This window comes from Erpetoichthys calabaricus, chromosome 15 (assembly GCF_900747795.2).
Source record: "Erpetoichthys calabaricus chromosome 15, fErpCal1.3, whole genome shotgun sequence".
Taxonomy (NCBI): domain Eukaryota; kingdom Metazoa; phylum Chordata; class Cladistia; order Polypteriformes; family Polypteridae; genus Erpetoichthys; species Erpetoichthys calabaricus.
In genome coordinates, this window is record NC_041408.2 from 21,391,698 (window position 1) to 21,410,886 (window position 19,189).

At 37.9% G+C, this 19,189-nt stretch overlaps 1 protein-coding gene across 3 annotated transcripts in view; it reads left to right on the forward strand.

Annotated features, from left to right (window-relative positions):
* traf5 (Tnf receptor-associated factor 5) overlaps positions 1-19,189 on the forward strand; it is a 48,677-nt gene that overhangs the window by 23,490 nt on the left and 5,998 nt on the right. For all 3 annotated transcript variants that reach the window (XM_028820298.2, XM_028820297.2, XM_051919687.1), the window contains 6 exons: positions 5,051-5,152; positions 6,696-6,860; positions 7,169-7,246; positions 10,173-10,247; positions 12,606-12,698; positions 15,035-15,175. In XM_028820298.2, the coding sequence (XP_028676131.1) occupies positions 5,051-5,152; positions 6,696-6,860; positions 7,169-7,246; positions 10,173-10,247; positions 12,606-12,698; positions 15,035-15,175 (654 nt within the window). The remainder of the gene's footprint in view (positions 1-5,050; positions 5,153-6,695; positions 6,861-7,168; positions 7,247-10,172; positions 10,248-12,605; positions 12,699-15,034; positions 15,176-19,189) is intronic.

The window sequence follows — 19,189 nt, forward strand, 5'->3', positions numbered from 1 at the left end:
GCGAGAGAGGCAGATGAGGGGCCGCGAGAGGCGGACAAGACCACAGAAAAAAGGAGTGAGCACAGGAAAAATGGAGAAATGAGGAAACGCAGGCAAAGCACGAAACACATTGCACACGAGACTAGACCCAAAAAAAAAAAAAAAAGAGGCTCGCGCACAACAGCAAGGCACCCCCCCCCCCCCTACAGGCACCGGACGGGACACACACCAAGAGGGGGATTCAACAAGCCCATGGAACACAAAAAAAAGAACACAAAACCACCCCACAGACCCTACAAGCAAGGGACGGGACACACACAAACAGGGGGATTCAACAAGACACAGGAACACAAAAAGAAAGAAGACGCTCGCGCGACAACAATCCTCAAACCCCACCCCCCCCCCACCCCCCAGACACACACACACACATCCATAAGAAGTGACACCCAAAGCCACATATTCTAAAGTGAACATCAACACCTTCACACTAGACAGCATAGGTGTCAGCATTGGTGGATCTCCTTACAATAAAGCACTATTAACCGTTCAACTGCAGAAAAGGAAACATATTAACAGTGACTGCGATCCTCCTTATTACTTATCCATATTTCGCATGCTGAGAAAGAAACAAGTCATGAATACACGGTCACGAGTACAAAACGAAAAGGAAAGGATAACAGGAACAAACACACGAACACGAAAGAAACAACAAAATAGACGGCTATGCAGCATAGGTGGATCTCATTACAATAAGGCACTTAACCGTTCAACCGCAGAAAAGGCTCCATATTAACAGTGAGTGCAATACTCCTTATTACTTATCCATATTTCTAAAAGAAAAAATGACTCGACTCCAAAAACGCAAAGCTCAACTAAAGCTTCTAACTAACGATGTACCTAAAAGTAAAAACTTTATGAACTGCATTAGATCCTACAATAGTTCATTTAATATGCACAAATCTACATCCTAGATCCACATGACGCAAACTATCAATCAAAGTGCTGCATCACAACAGGCACGGATTCAAAACGAAACACCTCCTGTCTCAGACATACGTTAATGGCAGCGAAGGCTACAACGGGCTTCTCACACAGCACAGGCAAATCGATTACAGCTCCAAAACAACACGTCCCAAATACTACACATGCAACAACGCGCCTCTCAAACGGCACAAGCAAAACATACACCAGGAAAATTCATTCGGATTAATGAATGTCATTTGCAATCATTGTCATTCAGTTCACTTCCCTGAAGAAACAACTGGCAATACAAGTTATACATTTACACGTTGTTGTCAAAAGGGTCAAATTAGACTGCCTTCTTTACATTCATATACTGAATATCTACAGAAGCTTATAGCTGACGATGTACCTGAAAGTGAAATCTTTATCAACTACATTAGATCCTACAAATCGGAATCCACTATGAACATTAACGGTGGCACTGCACGTGACATCCGTCTTGAAAAAATGTTGTTTATTGATAAATGTTCAATGGCATGAACAAACGTTTATGAATAATAATATTCGATTTGGAGGAAAGGTACTTTTATGAGGAGGAGATTTTAGACAGTGATTAGCTATTCTTCCAGATGCCATGCACTCAGCTATTGTTCAGTGCACCTTAAAATACGCAGACAATTGGCATTGCTTTCAAAAGATACAGTTAGTAAAAAAGATACGATGTCCAGAACCAGATCATAACAATTGCTTATTACAACTGAGAGATGGTACACTCACCAATACAGATGGACTTCAGCCACATATTATTACAATTCCTCAAGCCTTTATCTGCGACGACTTAGTTACAGAGAGATTTGGAACAGCAATCTCATTAGACCAAATGCCCCTTTTAACACAACACACTATATTATGTCCAAAAAATATTAATGTGGAAAACATAAATACCCAAGTCATTCCATTACTTCCTGGAAAGACACAACTCTTTCTAAGCTCTGACAAACTTGACTCTGATCACAACAATAACCATCTTAAATGACCTTACAAGTTCTGAGCTGGAATTACCTTTTGCACTTAAACGGCGTGTACAAAGAAATTTTCAAATAAACCTTTACACTGTGCCACACACTTTATTGTTTGCTTTCTATTTGCATCATCTACACCGTCACACTATTCTATATCTCATTCATACATCATGCTCTTTGTCATTCCCAACACCAGGGGTTGGCGAGCGAAGCGAACAGGGGGCGGAGCCCCCTAGTTATTATAGATTAGTTTAATGCATCTGATTGTAATTAACCTGTAACAATATAATGGTCCACAGAATAGTCAAACTATTCTAAATACAATAGCTGCTTTAGTGTTGTTACTCTCACTGCACCTTCTTCTTCTTCTTTCAGCTGCTCCCGTTAGGGGTTGCCACAGCGGATCATCTTTTTCCATATTACTCTCACTGCACCACTCGGAGTATTTATATCACTGTATCTGAGTGGGGAATCACAGATCTACAGCAGCTGATCGGAAAGAGAATTATCAGTATACAGCATCAAGCACACACTGCCTCAGCCATGCTGTCTATTTGAACTGCTCTCACACGGCAAACACTTCAGAGCCTTTCCTGTATGGACCTCGCAGTTCAGAAACGGTTCCATCCCAAGAACTATAAATGCACTTGATCAGTCCATCAAGTGCTCCTTGTAGAACTGTTTGTACTTATAAGTACAATCACCTCACTGTAAACTTGCACTACAGTTATAATATTGCACAACCTAAGCCACTTTATAAAACACATATTTACATACAGTATGATGATGATATCATTTTTAAGATGAAATGCAGCAAAATATGTTTATTATATTATACAGATAAACTTTAACTATAACTACACGGTGCCACAGCGCTAGCGAGGAGCTGCAGCTCCATTCACGGATTGTTCCTGCCTTGCGCTGTATTCTTGCTGTGGCTGGTGCAACACCGGAAGGATAGATGGATAGAATAATTAAACACGTACTACGAAGATATTTCAATGTTCCTTAAAGGTTTTGAAGAATTGGCGTTCTAAGCTTACAGATGGCTTAACGTCTATTACAGAGCTGATTGTGTGATGATTGGGTATTTGGAGAAAGAAAAGTAAGGACAGGAATTGGGGGTTAGTACGTTTGAAAGAGACAGTACTTCTGTAATAAAGTATTTCATTGAAGATCGCGCATGGCGCAACAAGCATGTTGCATGAGACATGAACACTCACTGCGCCACCGTGTTCCCATGTTTAATAACATGCTTTAACTCCTATCATCATGAAAATGATATCATGTATACATCTCAGTATTTTAATTATTCAGAGAGCTGTATAATATTACAAACGTAATGGATTCTGTTTCCTGCTGGAGGAAGAGAAAGCCCGGAAGCACGTAGTGATTCACACATACAGAGCACATAGAAGATCAAATATAAAACAAAGCATTTAACATGCTACTTTAGTTATGATGGGATTTGAGAAACTAGTAAATTAAACGATTTTAAGATGAAGTTTATGATGTTCTACTTTAATGACAACATAAACTACGTGATTAAAGTGAAAATTTCGAGATTAAAGTTGACATTTCGTGCTTTTTTTCCCACTGTGTGCCTTTTTTTTTCTCTGTACCCTAATAAGCTATCATATGACACTCAGATGGTGGGCTACGACTCGCCTTTTCACGGCGACTTTGATATGTGACAAATTCTTTTTTATTTCGGGCACTGTGCGACTTTGTGAACTTGAGCTTTCGAGTTTCTCCGACACGCTATGTCACTCAATCAACTTCCTTTTGTTGTTTATATAACTGTTTAAACCAACAAATAGTATGTTTTTCCTTGCCTCCACTTGGTATTCGCTGAAATTCTTCTATTTTCCCTAGTGCTTTTGCCATTCCCTTTTAACAGAAGGCTGAGCTTAATGGCAATTTATATTGATTTGCACATTCAAAGAGGTGTAATTCTGGGAGGAGTTGGGGCGGGACAGCAGGCACGTGCATTACCTTTCACGCTGACCGGGATTTATGGAGCGGAAGAACGTGGAAGTTGGCATTCGCACAGATTTATGCATCTGGATTTTTTTGTGCGTAAGCACATTTCCGCTTTTGTCCGCACGCCATGTTATAGTGTGAGTTCTACGCACGGCATTATGCATGAGGCCCCAGGTGTTTGACATTTGAAATGTTAATTAATTTAACTTGTGAATGAAATATTACTGTTCAGTAAATGTTACTGATCATCTAACATATCCTCCATACACTGACAATAAATCTCAAATGAGCCAATGTCACAATCCTGACAAAGTGGTTTTCTGACAAACTTGAACTGAAACATGTGTTCTAATAAAAGCAGTTTTAAAGAGTTTGTGTTAATTAAAATATTTAGAATTATATTGATATTTCTTAATTCATGTTGCAAAGACATAATGTTTAAATGTTTGTAGCATTGGCTTTAAGCAGTATTTATTTTTTAGTTAATGGAAAGAAACTGTAAGTGAATAAATTTAATATGTACACATAATATGATTGTTTGGATACTCTATGATGATAATAAAATCGTTCTTTATAAACCCCATGTTAAAATTCCCCAAAGCTAAAACATGCTCCACTTTGTTGTTAACCTTGCAGGAAAATCCCTCCCTCTCTGATACACATGAAATTCAAGTTTCAGTCTATATACTTTTTGTAAAATAAAAGTATGGAAACATAAGGCTTTCTAATTTTTATTCCATTTTAATATTCCATTTTAAAGTGCAGTAAAGTTGTATATTAAAGATTCATTAAAAAAAGAACTTAAGGGTCACGTAACAAAAATGAAAAGACATGCACAAACTCAAAATGTATTCGTAATACCTTGTTAAAACCCCAAAATACCATATTTTTAGGCAGATAAATATATGTCACCTTTAGATTTACATAATAACAGTTAGGTACTTTCAAAACATTTAAATTCTTGAGGGTGGTATGCCAATACAAATTTCTGAGGACCGCTCCTCTACAGAATTTGTATTTATATTTATTTACTGTCATTTTTTCCCTTTCACTTTGTATTAATTTTTTCCTTTGCGTTTATTGTATTCTCAACATTTTGCAAGGTTTTTCTGGATAACTGCTGCAAAAGGGAAATACTGAATCGAGAGGTCTTCTGTGTCAATTCCCCTAACTGCTTGTTTAAAGTCATTTTATGTCGTTTGCAGGTAAGTTTTACTATGCTTTCAATAGATTGTGTTTATATGCCTGTACTTTGCTAACTAAGTGTGATATAATGAAGAGGGCATACAGACATAATTGACTTTTGAGATCCTGCTTCAGAATGATGTGTCACAGGCTGTTGAATCCTACAGTGATATTAAACCTCCTTTTAAAATGATAAATAGGACACCATCCTTCTGCTCCACTCTTAATTTAGAATTCCTCCTTTTTTACCTGCTGATTTTACACATCACTGGAAACAAGAAGAAGTAAACTGGTTATTAATCAATTGTTCACTGCATTATAAAGTACTAAAATATTATTTATAATACAATAGAATACAAAATAATTATTTTGTATTCTATTCGGCACTAACATGGTCACGTTGTTGAGGTAATGGAGGACTTCCTGGGCACAATACTTTTCAGGACTGTAACATGGGATGTATGCACACCCATTAATGCTTATGAAAGCTCACAACAGGTTGTTCTTTCTGAGACAGTTAAAGTTTAAAGTATCACAGAAAGCAATGAAGCTCTTGTACAAGTCCAAGAGTGAGTTTTGACTAACTCAATCATAGATGGTATAGTTGTATCTTTGTCAAGTTCAGGTAGAAGTTAGACAGAGTGGTGTGCGCTGCTACTAAAATCACTGGTTGTCATGTCCTAAATATGGATTCAATATATTGCTGCAGACTGAAATCAAAAGCCAGTAAGAGCCTATGACATCCAGCCAACAATCCATTCATTTTCTATTACACTGACACTGTACACATCTCAGGTCAGTCAAGATGGAGGACTACTAGAATTCATAATAGTACTTAGTTATAAGCTGTGAGATGCATGAACTTAACACCTTACTCTTAATAAACCGTCAATTGAACTCCAGTCCATCGTAGTTTAAAATCATGCACATATATAAAGTGTGCCAGTAATAGTTTCATAAGTGTAAATGTTTACTTGAACATTAGAGAGATGCATTGTTTTGAGAAGTTGTTTAGATACAAGAAACTAAATGTTACCAAATAAGTGGACACCTTGGGCCAAACAGTTATGACTTGGCTATGCTATGGGATATGACATCTAAACTTGGCACAGGGATAGCTGACAGATGGGGTACAAAAGAAAATTGATTTCAAGGTTGTACATCATAAAATGTCTTTGATATGAATTGTAAAATCTAGAAGAGAAATCTCTAAAGGGCCATTTTTTGTATTTTATTTAGTTAATAAGTTTTTAAACATATGTATTTTCTTTTAAAAGTTTAAAGTCTTGTAATCGCTACTCTTCAGCCATTTATACCTTCTTTTTTAAGTATGCAGAGTGATAGTTGTTTATTTTTGGGTATGTAATTAAGGTGAAATAAGGCCATAAACCCCTTAGTGCATAAGGGATTAAAACAGATTGCAACACCAGATGAAATCTGATTATGTTTCAAAGGACAAAAAATTGAAAATTCGAAAAATTATTGTGCCATATGTGTAGGGCACTTAAGATGAAGAATTAATAAAGAAATGTATTTAGCTTGGTTTTCTTGGATTAATTACAGGATCACCTTAAGCAGTGTCCATATGAATCTGTACAGTGCACTAACAAAGGATGCACAGTAGCACTGTTTCGGAAGGATGTAAAGGAACACATCAAAAATGAGTGTAAATATCGTCTGGAGCCATGTTCATATTGTCAGACGTATGTCATGGTATTGCAGGTAAAGGTAAGGATTTCTTCATTAATGCTATTAATGATATTATCTGTTCTTTTTCTGAAAGTGTTGTGTTTATTACAGGGTTGCAAATAGCCGAACCCTGTCCTAGCAGATTTAATTACAAAGCAGAACCCAAACCTGGATGTCACGTTAGTTTATTTTAGAGCACATTTAGGGTGCCATGTTTTATAGTATGCTTATTTTTGAGATGTGGTATACAACTGGAATACAATAACCGACACAAGGAAGAGAGTGGTAGTAAAACACAGACACTCTCCATCAGACTTAATGAACACTTTCTATAACTCTATTTGCAGACACACGAACAGTACGAATGTCTGGAATATTTGGTTCCATGCCCAGATAAATGTTCAGAATTTGTGAAACGAAGTAAGGTAAGATGTGACTGTTTTTTTATTTTTTTTTTTTAATCAGATTCAAAACACTATTTTTACAACCCAATGTTACTTGTTACTTACAGTATAAGAGTATTTAAAATATACAGTGGAACCTCGGTTCATGACCATAATTCGTTCCAAAACTCTGGTCGTAAACCGATTTGGTCGTGAACCGAAGTAATTTCCCCCATAGGATTGTATGTAAATACAATTAATCCGTTCCAGACTATATGAACTGTATGTAAATATATATTTTTTTTAAGTTTTTAAGCACAAATATAGTTAATTAAACCATAGAATGCACAGCGTAATAGTAAACTAAATGTAAAAACATTGAATAACACTGAGAAAACCTTGAACAACAGAGAAAACTAACACTGCAATAGTTTGCACTATAGCGCTACAAACCGCTGGCTAAAAACACTTTTTTTAATGAGTTTTAAGCACAGGGAAAAAATGAACATTTGAAAAAATCCGTAATTTAATAAACCACCAAGAAAAGTAACATTGCAACAATGCACACTACGAACCGATTGCTGTAAACAGAAGTGAAAACAAAATCAAGCCCAGTGCATTCTTTAACTGCCTTCCTACCTTATCCGTCCAGCTCTCTCTCTTGCGCTGCCTGTGTGTGCGTCTGTCTCTCTCTTGCACTGCCTGTGTGTGTGCGCGGCTCTGTCTCGCGCTGCCTGTGTGTGTGCGTCTGTCTGTCTCTCGCTCTGCCTGTGTGTGTGTGCGTCTGTCTCTCTCTGGTGCTCCCTCTGTGTGTATGTGTGTGTGTGTGTGTGTCGTGCGCTCTCTCGCTTTCTGTCTTGCTCGCTGCAAAGGAAATGCACAGGGAGAGACTGAACATGTACAAACCGAAAGAGAAACTGGCTTGTTCGTATACCGAGTGTGTAGTCGTGAACTGAGGCAAAAGTTTGGTGAACTTTTTGGTCGTAAACCGATTTGTACGTGTACCGAGACGTACGTGACCCAAGGTTCCACTGTACCTGTTGAAGCAAATTGAATAATTACTCGATTAAAATATTCAGAATATAATTTTTACAGTTTCCTTTGCTTGATTTGACCTGAGAAGCCTTTTTCTACTTACAGTCATATGAAAAAGTTTGGGAACCCCTCTCAGCCTGCATAATAATTTATTTTCAACAAAAAAGATAACAGTGGTATGTCTTTCATTTCCTAGGAACATCTGAGTACTGGGGTGTTTTCCAAACAAAGATTTTTAGTGAAGCAGTATTTAATTGTATGAAATTAAATCAAATGTGAAAAACTGGCTGTGCAAAAATGTGGGTCCCCTTGTAATTGTGCTGATTTGAATGCATGTCACTGCACAATGCTGATTACTTGCAACACCAAATTGGTTGGATTAGCATATTAAGCCTTGAACGTCATAGACAGGTGTGTCCAATCATGAGCTATAAAGGTATTTAAGGTGGTCAGTTTCAAGTTGTCCTTCCCTTTGACTCTCCTCTGAAGAGTGACAGCATGGGATCCTCAAAGCAACTCTCCAAAGATCTGAAAACAAAGATTGTTCAGTCTCCTGGTTTATGGGAAGGCTACAAAAGGCTATCTCAGAGGTTTAAGCTGTCAGTTTCAACTGTAAGGAATGTAATCAGGGAATGGAAGGCCACAGGCACAGTTGCTGTTAAACCCAGCAGGTCTGGCAGACCAAGACAAATACAGGAGCGGCATATGTGCAGGATTGTGAGAATGGTTACAGACAAGCCACAGATCACCTCCAAAGACCTGCAAGAACATCTTGCTGCAGATGGTGTATCTGTACATCATTCTTACAATTCAGCACAATTTGCACAAAGAACATCTGTATGGCAGGGTGATGAGAAAGAAGCCCTTTCTGCACTCATGCCACAAACAGAGTCACTTGTTGTATGCAAATGCTGCATTTAGACAAGCCAGATTCATTTTGGAACAAAGTGCTTTGGACTGATGAGACAAACATTGAGTTATTTAGTCATAAAAAAAGTGTTTTGCATTGCAGAAGAAGAACACCGCATTCCAAGAAAAACACCTGCTACCTACTGTCAAATTTGGTGGAGGTTCCATCATGCTGTGGGGCTGTGTGGCTAGTTCAGGGAATGGGGCCCTTGTTAAAGTCGAGGGTCGGATGAATTAAACCCAATATCAACAAATTCTTCAGGATAATGTTCAAGCATCAGTCACAAAGTTGAAGTTACACAGGGGTTGGATATTCCAACAAGACAATGACCCAAAACACAGTTGGAAATCTACAAAGGTATTCATGCAGAGGGAGAAGTACAATGTTCTGGAATGGCCATCACAGTCCCCTGACTTGAATATCATCGAAAATCTATGGGATGATTTGAAGCAGGCTGTCCATGCTTGGCAGCCATCAAATTTAACTGAACTGGAGAGATTTTGTATGGAAGAATGGTCAGAAATATCTTCATCCAGAATCTAGACACTCATCAGAGGCTATAGGAGGTGTCTAGAGGCTGTTATATTTGCAAAAGGAGGCTCAACTAAGTATTGATGTAATATCTCTGTTGTGGTGCCCAAATTTATGCACCTGTCTAATTTTGTTATGATGCATATTGCATATTTTCTGATAATCCAATAAACTTAAGGTCACTGCTGAAATACTGCTGTTTCCATAAGGCATGTCATATATTAAAAGGAAGTTGCTACTTTGAAGGCTCAGCCAATGATAAACAAAAATCCAAAGAATTAACAGGGGATCCCAAACTTTTTCTTTTGACTGTAGGTCGGATCTACTAAAGGCAACTTAAAAATTAAATTTTTAATATTTTAAAGTATTTTTCTTTTATTAATTTGTATGTCATTCTTGTAACAATCCCTTGTGAGCATAGCATTGTGGTGGAATTGTAGTACAATTTGCTTAGCATTCTAAAAGAATTTTTTTTTGCTAATTTTTCCTCAGCTTGCTGATCACTTCCACGAGTGCCCAGAAATAGAAGTTGATTGTATCTACAAGAAGTATGGCTGTACTGTCAGGGTTGGTATAGATTATTAAATCAGTCGGTCATTGTTTTGTGTAGTACTGATCATGGTTACCGGCATGTACTTGTACCTGTCTTAATTTAAAGCAAAGACATGTCAGGAATCTGCTAGCCCTGCCATTTCAACTCCAGTTCCTGAACATATTGCTCCTTTATTGTCCATGTAAAAAATCACAAAAAGAAATGTTAAAAAATATTGTAGACATTAGTTACAGATTTTTCTTATTTAACTAAAATCATGTATTTTCTGAACTCACGTTTCCCCTTACAGGTTCACAAGGAGCCAGAGCCAATATTGTTAGTTCCAAGTATGAGGCAGGAATCAGTTATAAATAGGAGTATAGTCCATCACAGATCACAATATAAATGAACTCATTAATTATGCACCAGCTAGAATTCAGAGTTACCCAGGAATGCAGCAGAAAACTTAAATACTCAAAGGAAGTCCATGCAGACGTAGGGAGAATATGTAAACTCTACCAGACAGACACAGGGTTGAGAATCAGACTTGAGTCTGTGAAGCTGTACCTAAACTTTGTCCAACAAAAATTTCTGCCAGTTGATGTTGAGGATTTGAAAATGCCAAAAAAGAGGCTTATGAAAAAAGAAGATTTAGAAGTCATTACACCTAAAATTTTATTTTTTGGCATTGTCAATTGACATTGATATTTTATTTTATTTCACGTGGTTAGTTATAAACTCTGTTTTGTAAAACTATTGTACAGTAATCCCTCACTTATCGCGGGAGATAGGTGCTAAGGCCGACCGCGATAACTGAATTTCCGCGAAGTAGGGACACTATATTTATTTAATTATTTAACGTGTATTTGGACGTTTTTAAACCCTCCCAGTATTGTTTACAACCCACCCTTTACTCTATTAAAAACAGGGACAACTGCTAAGCAATATGAAATCGGTAGATAAGTTTACACTTACTGTATAGCGAAGTACACGTAGCAGCTTGTAGGCGGTCATGACGTCGTCGACCTTGTTGCAAAGATTCCTAAAGCAGATTCTATCCAGACTACTGCCTTATCACGTCCACTTGCAACTCGTTTTGCACCCTGGTTAAAGGACACTGCGGCCGTAGATCTTATATGCTTTTCCTCCTTTTTAAATAAAGAGAATCGATGTCCTGCAGCGATGTAGCTGTTCCCTTCCTTCAACATATCCAAAACTTTTACCTTTTCTGCAATCATTTGCATCTTCTGTTGGTGCTTGGACACGGCCCCTGAAGCATTAGCACGTTAATGATGAATGAGTGAGATGAGACTTCCTGGTTAATGCAACACTCCGTCGCTGAGCCAATCAGCAGCACACAGGAACTTAACTGCGTGCTCTGATTGGGTAGCTTCTCAGCCATCCGCCAATAGCATCTCTTGTATGAAATCAACTGGGCAAACCAACTGAGGAAGCAAGTAAAAAGACCCATTGTCCGCAGAAACCCGCGAAGCAGCGAATAATCCGCGTTATGTATTTAGATATGCTTACATATAAAATCCGCGAAGTCGTGAATCCGCGAAAAGTGAACCGCAAAGTAGCGAGGGATTACTGTACTAGAAAAGTATACCATTCAAAAGACTTAAGGAAATATCTGAAGAGCTTCCTATCTAAATATTGTACACAGTATCCTTTTTAGCCAAACAGAAATAACCTTTTGGGTGTGACTAAATGCATTAGAGAGTGTCGACAACATAAAATATTCAAGTTAATTTAATAAGTTAATTGTTACAGATGAGTTTGGTAGTATTATTTTAATTGCTGCTTGTTTTTTGTTTAATGCCATACTGCCCTATGGTACTATAGTTACAGGTACAGTGTCCCACCAAACAAAGTGAACAGTTTTAAGAAAATATCTAATAAAGAAGGCAGAAGCCATACCGTCAGGATGTGTTAGCTTGCCTTCCTTTGACCCATTTCTTGATACTTTTGTATAGTATGCATTGTCAGTCAGAGCAAAATGAAAGTTTATGTTTATGTCTCAGTTGAAAATAATCCTAAACCTCACAACCTGGTCTAGGTTTTGAAATTAAAAATTCTTTTTTAAAATTTCTGTCTGCGTTTCAAATGTCAGAAGTTAAGGGGGTAAACGTCCATTTTGATTTTTAAGATATACCAATTGCTCCAACATAACAGAATTCCTTTAAACAAGTCGAGGGTAAAATTTCACTGGTTTTACAAGAGTTTTTATTTGATTGTTGCAAGGAGCTTTTTTTTTTTTTTTAATGTCAGATTCTAAAAATTATTGTTCATTTGAAAGAAATTGCTGAATGCGACTTTAAACAATTTCTCATTACTTTTGTCAGTTCAGTTTTTTTCCATCATTTATCACATTTTTCTGTATTTTTAAGTAGGAAAAACGTATTAAAGTTCGGGCTCATGAGGACACAGCTCTGAAGAACCACTTGCTTCTTGTAGTGGAGAATAATACCAAACTGGAGAAACAGGTAAGAACTTATATTAATTATCAATTTGGAAGACTTTGAAAATGTTGCTTTCTGTTTGTCAGTTACAGATAAACAGTGATGCCTTTTAATGTTGACAGAAAATTAAGGGTACTGCGTCAAGTATAAAATACCTATACCTAATTTCTTTTTTCATTTATGTGAAAAATAAATTTCTAACTAGAAAGGTTTTGCTGATAACTTGAAAGAAACTAGTCCTATATTACTACTAAGACTCTATTATGTGGGCAAAGTCTTAAATTGTTTAGTGAATTAAAATTACTGTGGTGGGTTGGCACCCTGCCCAGGATTGGTTCTTGCCTTGTGCCCTGTGTTGGCTGGGACTGGCTCCAGCAGACACCCGTGACCCTGTGTTTGGATTCAGCGGGTTGGAAAATGGATGGATGGATGGAATTAAAATTAATAACATTTATATTTTTTTCATCAAGTTATAATATGTATTTTAATACATTTCCTACATTACCAGGACTAGTTATCTCAGAACAAAGTGGAAACTACACTACCACCGATAGACCTGTGTTTGAGATAAAGGAATGTGTCAACTGTGTTATTTACATCTGAATGACGTCATGTAGCTTAACAACAGTCTAGTCTAGTGATTTTTTAATATATATAGAATAACTTCATTCTATCAGAATTGCTTTGTTGTTTTTTATTTTGTTTTTTATCCTTATTTCCTATTTTTCCTTTAACCCCTTAACCGCCCTCTGCCGGATATATCCGGCACCGTTGTTTTATTGCTAACGCCATACTGCCGGAATTATCCGGCACATTTGCCTGTGGTTATGTGAATGCCTGGTGCGTAGTATAACTGACAGTTTGGCGTGGGTATTATTACTACATTGTATTTCGACAACTCTGCGCTTGTATTGGCCGATCACGTGATGTGATTCGAAAGTGAAAGCTGTGAATATGGCGAAACGTAAACTGACTTCAAGTGAGGCTTTGCAGGCGATTTTGGACAATAATTCTGATCATGATTGTAGCAGTTCTGAAGAAGATTTTAGCGACAATGATGAGCAGCAACGTGCGCTGCATGATACTGTGAATGAAGACGCATCGGATGACGGCGATATGTGGGTGTATCCCCAGCATCTCAACTGGGCTGCTGCCCGTGGTGAACTACCTTTTCTGCATCCGTTTGAGGCAACGTGTGGCTTTACTGTTGATGTAAACAATTACTCTGCTGAGCAGTTTTATGAGCTGTTTGTGTCACCTGATTTGATCAGACATTTTGCTCATCAGACAAATCTGTATGCAGCACAGTTTATTGAGAAAAATCCCAATTTACCTCCACATTCCCGTGGTCGTGCTTGGTTTGACACTGATGAAAGCGAAATGAAAAAATTCATTGGGATTTTGATGTTGATGGGAATAATCAGAAAACCAGATATTGAGATGTACTGGTCTACAGATCCTATGTATGCAACACCTATTTTTGCAGCTATCATGACACATAACCGATTCTCTTTGCTGCTGAACTTCTTTCATTTGAATGACAACAGAAATGAGCCAGATAAGAAAGATCCAAACCGCGACCGCTTGTTCAAGCTACGTCCTTTGATTGATCATTTATTTGAAACATTTCAGTTGCCCTACATGCCAGGACCGTCAGTTATAGTTGATGAAAGTTTATTGTTGTGGAAGGGCCGCTTACAGTTTCGACAGTATCTACCATTGAAAAGGGCACGGTTTGGTATCAAGATGTTTTGCTTAGCTGAGAATTCAGGTTACATTTATAGATTTCGTATATACACTGGCAAAGAGGATCCTATGAGTAGTATTTCAGCAGTGTTGCCAGATGAATGTAAGGACTTTGGACTTTCAGAAAAATGCTGTCGTGTCTGTTCAAAGAAGGGTCAGCGTAGAGACGTCAAGACCTTCTGCTCAAAGTGTCCCAGCAATCCAGGACTTTGTGCAGTTCCCTGCTTTGGCCTGTGGCACAGCAAACTCAAATACTGGGAATGAAACTATGATTGACTGAACTACTTTTGACTTTTGAATTACTTTTGACTGTTCCGTTTTGTGGTAGACAATAAATCCAGAAGCCTGAGAAAAGGTACATTTTGTGTTTTATTATGTGTTTGCCCATTTCTAGAACTTGCACAACATTTAGTGGTCAATACTGCTTGAATAAATGTAAAAAAGTAAAAAAAATGTAAAAAAGTAAAAAAACGAAAATTGTTCAGATTTCGCCTGGCGTGGGGAATATTTAGGGAGTTGGCGGTTAAAGGGTTAAATGACAACAATCATGTTTACAACCTCTAAGAATATTCTCAGTCTGTAAACTGTCTTTTCTAATGTTTGTTCTCAAACAGATAGCGGGCCTTAAGGAGACTTTACATGAAAAGCATAATGAAATACAAGAGTTAACAAGAGTTGTTGACAAGATGGAGAAAGAAATCAAACCCCTTGTGCAAAATGTTACTAGAAATGACAATATGCTTTCAGCTATTCAAGTAAGTTTTTTATAATGTTAAAGCAGACGTGCAGTACTACTACTGTAAAATATTGTCTACACTTAAAATATAATATCCTTTTCATCCTGATAATTAAATTAAATTGTATTTTGTATAATTTGACATAGTCCAAGGCATAAAGCTATATTGGGCAACATAAAAGTTAGGGTTTTTTGTTTACACAACAATCTGAATTATTCAAAGTACTAATTTGACAAAGATCTGGAAACATTCCTTAATGGTTTTTATAGTACCAACACAATAACAGATTTTTCAGCCTCCTATTCATGCTGTTTTACCTCATACTGAAGGTAAATGATGATGTAAGCTTTGTGACATGGTGCATATGGTGCTTAATGCATCCATTTGAAAAGGGATAGACTGTAGCTACAAAGGACGGCACATGATTCCATGATTTCATTCTCATTATGCATCCATTTAATCTGAATGGTACACCAGTAACTGATTCAATTTACCAGGCAACATTTTTCTGATGTTCAGTCATCTAATTCTGGCAATCATATGTTCTTAGTTGGTCAAGAGTGGACATTCTTCTATGGCTATAGCTCATTCAGTGTCCTGTCCATTGCATTGTGTGTTCAGAGATGCCCATCTCACCACTACTGTTTTAAGGAGTTGTTATTTCACCTGCCACCTAGGTTATTGAGAGAGACAATGTCCTGAGTAAATTGTCTTCCTCTTGCCTTCCATGCTATTGGCATCTCTGCCAGGTAAGAATCCCAATTCTGCTCTGGCTGGGATGCCAGTCTCACTTTGTCCCCTGCTCACTTCGTTTGCCAACCTCCCGGCCTGCGCTACACGCCAGCCACTTCGCGTCTCTGCCACTTGCGTATGTGGATTTCACTTTCACCAAACAACAAATCTTTTAATTCTCGGGTATAGGCCTCTTCATTGGGAAGAAACACTACTTATCCCTGATGGCAACATGAATTATACAATCTACAAGTCTCTGACTTTAAAGCCAAACAATATCCAAAGACTTCTGTCCATATATTCAATCTCTTTTTGCTGTTCTGTTATTTCACCAAGTAAAAATGTCCATTTGTTAGCACTAATGTGATCTTTACTATCATTTTTTTGAGACTTTCGAATTTTAGTACTTTCATAATCTCTAACCTGCTCTGCATGTGTATCACACCATTTTTGAACCTCTTTATGAAGTTCTACTTTGTCTTCTACTCTTTGTCTTTTATTCCTGACCCCGCTTGGAACTGAGAGCGCAGGAACTGTGTCTGACAATAGCATTCACACAAATAAGAAGTGATTGGACCGTGGGTGTGGTTGTAAATGTTTGAGAGGAGGGCAGGACTTGTCAAAATCTCTTGGCAAAAAGTCTTGTCTCGCGGTACCTGAAATTATCTCTAGCGGGAGTTGAAATTATCTCCAAGAAAGTCTCGTCCCAGGATTTCCTTTTATAATATATATACATTGTAATAAGCAGATATAATTGTAATAAGCCCCATATAATGTCGTCCAGACACAAACAAAAATGATTAGACGTTTGTCTAAGGGATCAAAACATCATGGGTATTTATAGGAGAAAATGATTGCTGGAAATGATTGGACCGTACAAGGCGTCACAGCAGCGGGACAGAAGTGACGCCATAAGGTTGAGACTAGAAGTGAAGTCATCAAAGGGAAGCGGGGTTGGCGTCTTTGTGGTGCGACTGGAAGTGATATCTTTGTTGGTGGAATAGCCATTTTTGGGAGCCTGGATACAGAGAAGGTAAGCGTGGTGTTTTATTATTTTTCTTCCTTGGATCTGAAGATAGAAAGAGAGAGGTGTTAGTATCTGACACAAACCCCATGTCTCGCGGGATTTTACTCACCTCTGTGCTTGTTGGCTGTCTCCTAAACGTGAGCGTGTGACAATATATATAACACAGTACCTGTCAAATAATACAAAGAGTACACAACTTGTGTTTCGCCCATATCTATGATCTGCTTCTCAAACTGAGAGGGTGTGGCGCATGTCTGCCGACTGGCTGAACAACCACGAACATTACCTGGGGGGTAACCACCCAAATATCAGATTGCGATCAGACCTATGATGATGATGATGATGATGATTCATTACATTTATATAGCGCTTTTCTCAGTACTCAAAGCGCTATAAATGTAATATAAATGTAATACACTGATCTACACACTGTCAAGTAAGTGAACAAGCTGCCGTGGTGCAACATCTGATGCTTTGCCTTGGGCACTGATGTCTGTGATTCAAATGCTGCAAGGGGAAGGAAAGGTGCATACTCCTGATGAGCCCCAATTATGACTCAGACCTATGTATATATTGTGAACACTCGGAGGCACTTCAGCTCCCCAAACGCCTAACACAAGGAGGCCTAGACGAAAAGTCTTTTATTGTGGATAAACTCTTTAAACCAAGCATTTTTCACCACCACAGCCCCAAGTACAATTTGCGGAGCAGCACACTCTTTGTCTTTTTTCTCTTAGTCACTAGTTAATGCCTCCTTTGCTCCTCCTCACAAGCCTCATCCACCATCCTCCCGACTCTGGCTCCCTGATGGTCCTCATGGGAACCCAACAAGACTGTCCCTCCAGGACTAAGATACCCAGCATGCCTTATGGGCAGCCATGCTGGGATCTGAACCTCGGCTCACTGACATCTACCGTCCTGGGGGAGACAAAACCCTGTGTAAGCTGTCTCCTCCTGTCCTTCCACATCAAGGGTGTCCCAGCCGGGCCAGACTCCCAGCCATCCCTTACAATATATTAGTCCAGGGAAAGTTAACGTGTTTATTTTTTGTGATTAATATTGCTTGTTTAATGCAATAAAAAATATTGTCACATCCAGGGCCACGAGGCAAACGTCTCAGGCAGTGCTGTGGTCAGGGTGGCATTTTCATGTAATTTTTTTTTAACATTATGAAACAATGATTCAAATAAGTCAAGTGTGTACCTAAAGAATTACATACACATCCAGTACTGTATTTATATATTACCTTTAATATTTCATGAAAAAATATTTCTGTTTAAAGGTTTAGCATTTCGTATTATGTGGTTCACAACAATGTGTGGCACTGGTGTTCATTTTCTTGATTTATGCATACTGACATGAGAGCAGGGGACTGGGAGGAAAGGGGGTGGGGATGGGGGTTTATGGCAGTCCTGGTGCAATGATAGAGAAAAGTTGCAAAGTTAAAAAAATGATGCTCTTTCTTTTTTTGCTTTCAAATTTTTGTAAGAAGATCGAATCAATGTCATATCATATAAGTGCTGAATAAGTTATCTTTGAGTGGCACTAAAAACAAAATAACTCTTTAGCATCTCTGTATTTAACTCACCAGTCTGCCAGCCAGCTTAAAGTGCTGACTGCTCTAATATAATGACAAAATTCTACGAAATAGATGTGTAATGATTATCCATACGCATGTTCAAGTTTGTAGTTTCTTCACTAATTTATGCAAGGAACATAACATAACTATCCAAGTAGATAGATAGATACAGTAGATAGATACTTTATTAATCCCAAGGGGAAATTCACAATCAATTCAGAAAAAGTAATGCACAGTGTCAGTTTTTAAGCGAGATAGCAGCTATGAAGATCTTGTTAATCGTGCCAGGAGCAAAGGTGTAATTAGAGCAGTGTCTTTCAACTGTTTTTCTGTGGTGGCACACTTTTTGCAACCCAAAAAATCCCAAGGCACAATTCTACCAACCACAAAAGCATTAAATCTACAGGGTATACACATACTAAACTGTCTGCAAAACAGCGATCACAGAGCTGCTTTTATGTCGGCTTCTCCAGGTAGTCCTGTCTCGACCACCTTAGGAGCATGTCTCTCTAATGTGAATTTCCCCTTGGGATTAATAAAGTATCTATCTATCTATCTATCTATCTATCTATCTATCTATCTATCTATCTATCTATCTATCTATCTATCTATCTATCTATCTATCTATCTATCTATCTATCTATCTATCTATCTATCTATCTATCTATCTATCTATCTATCTATCTATCTATCT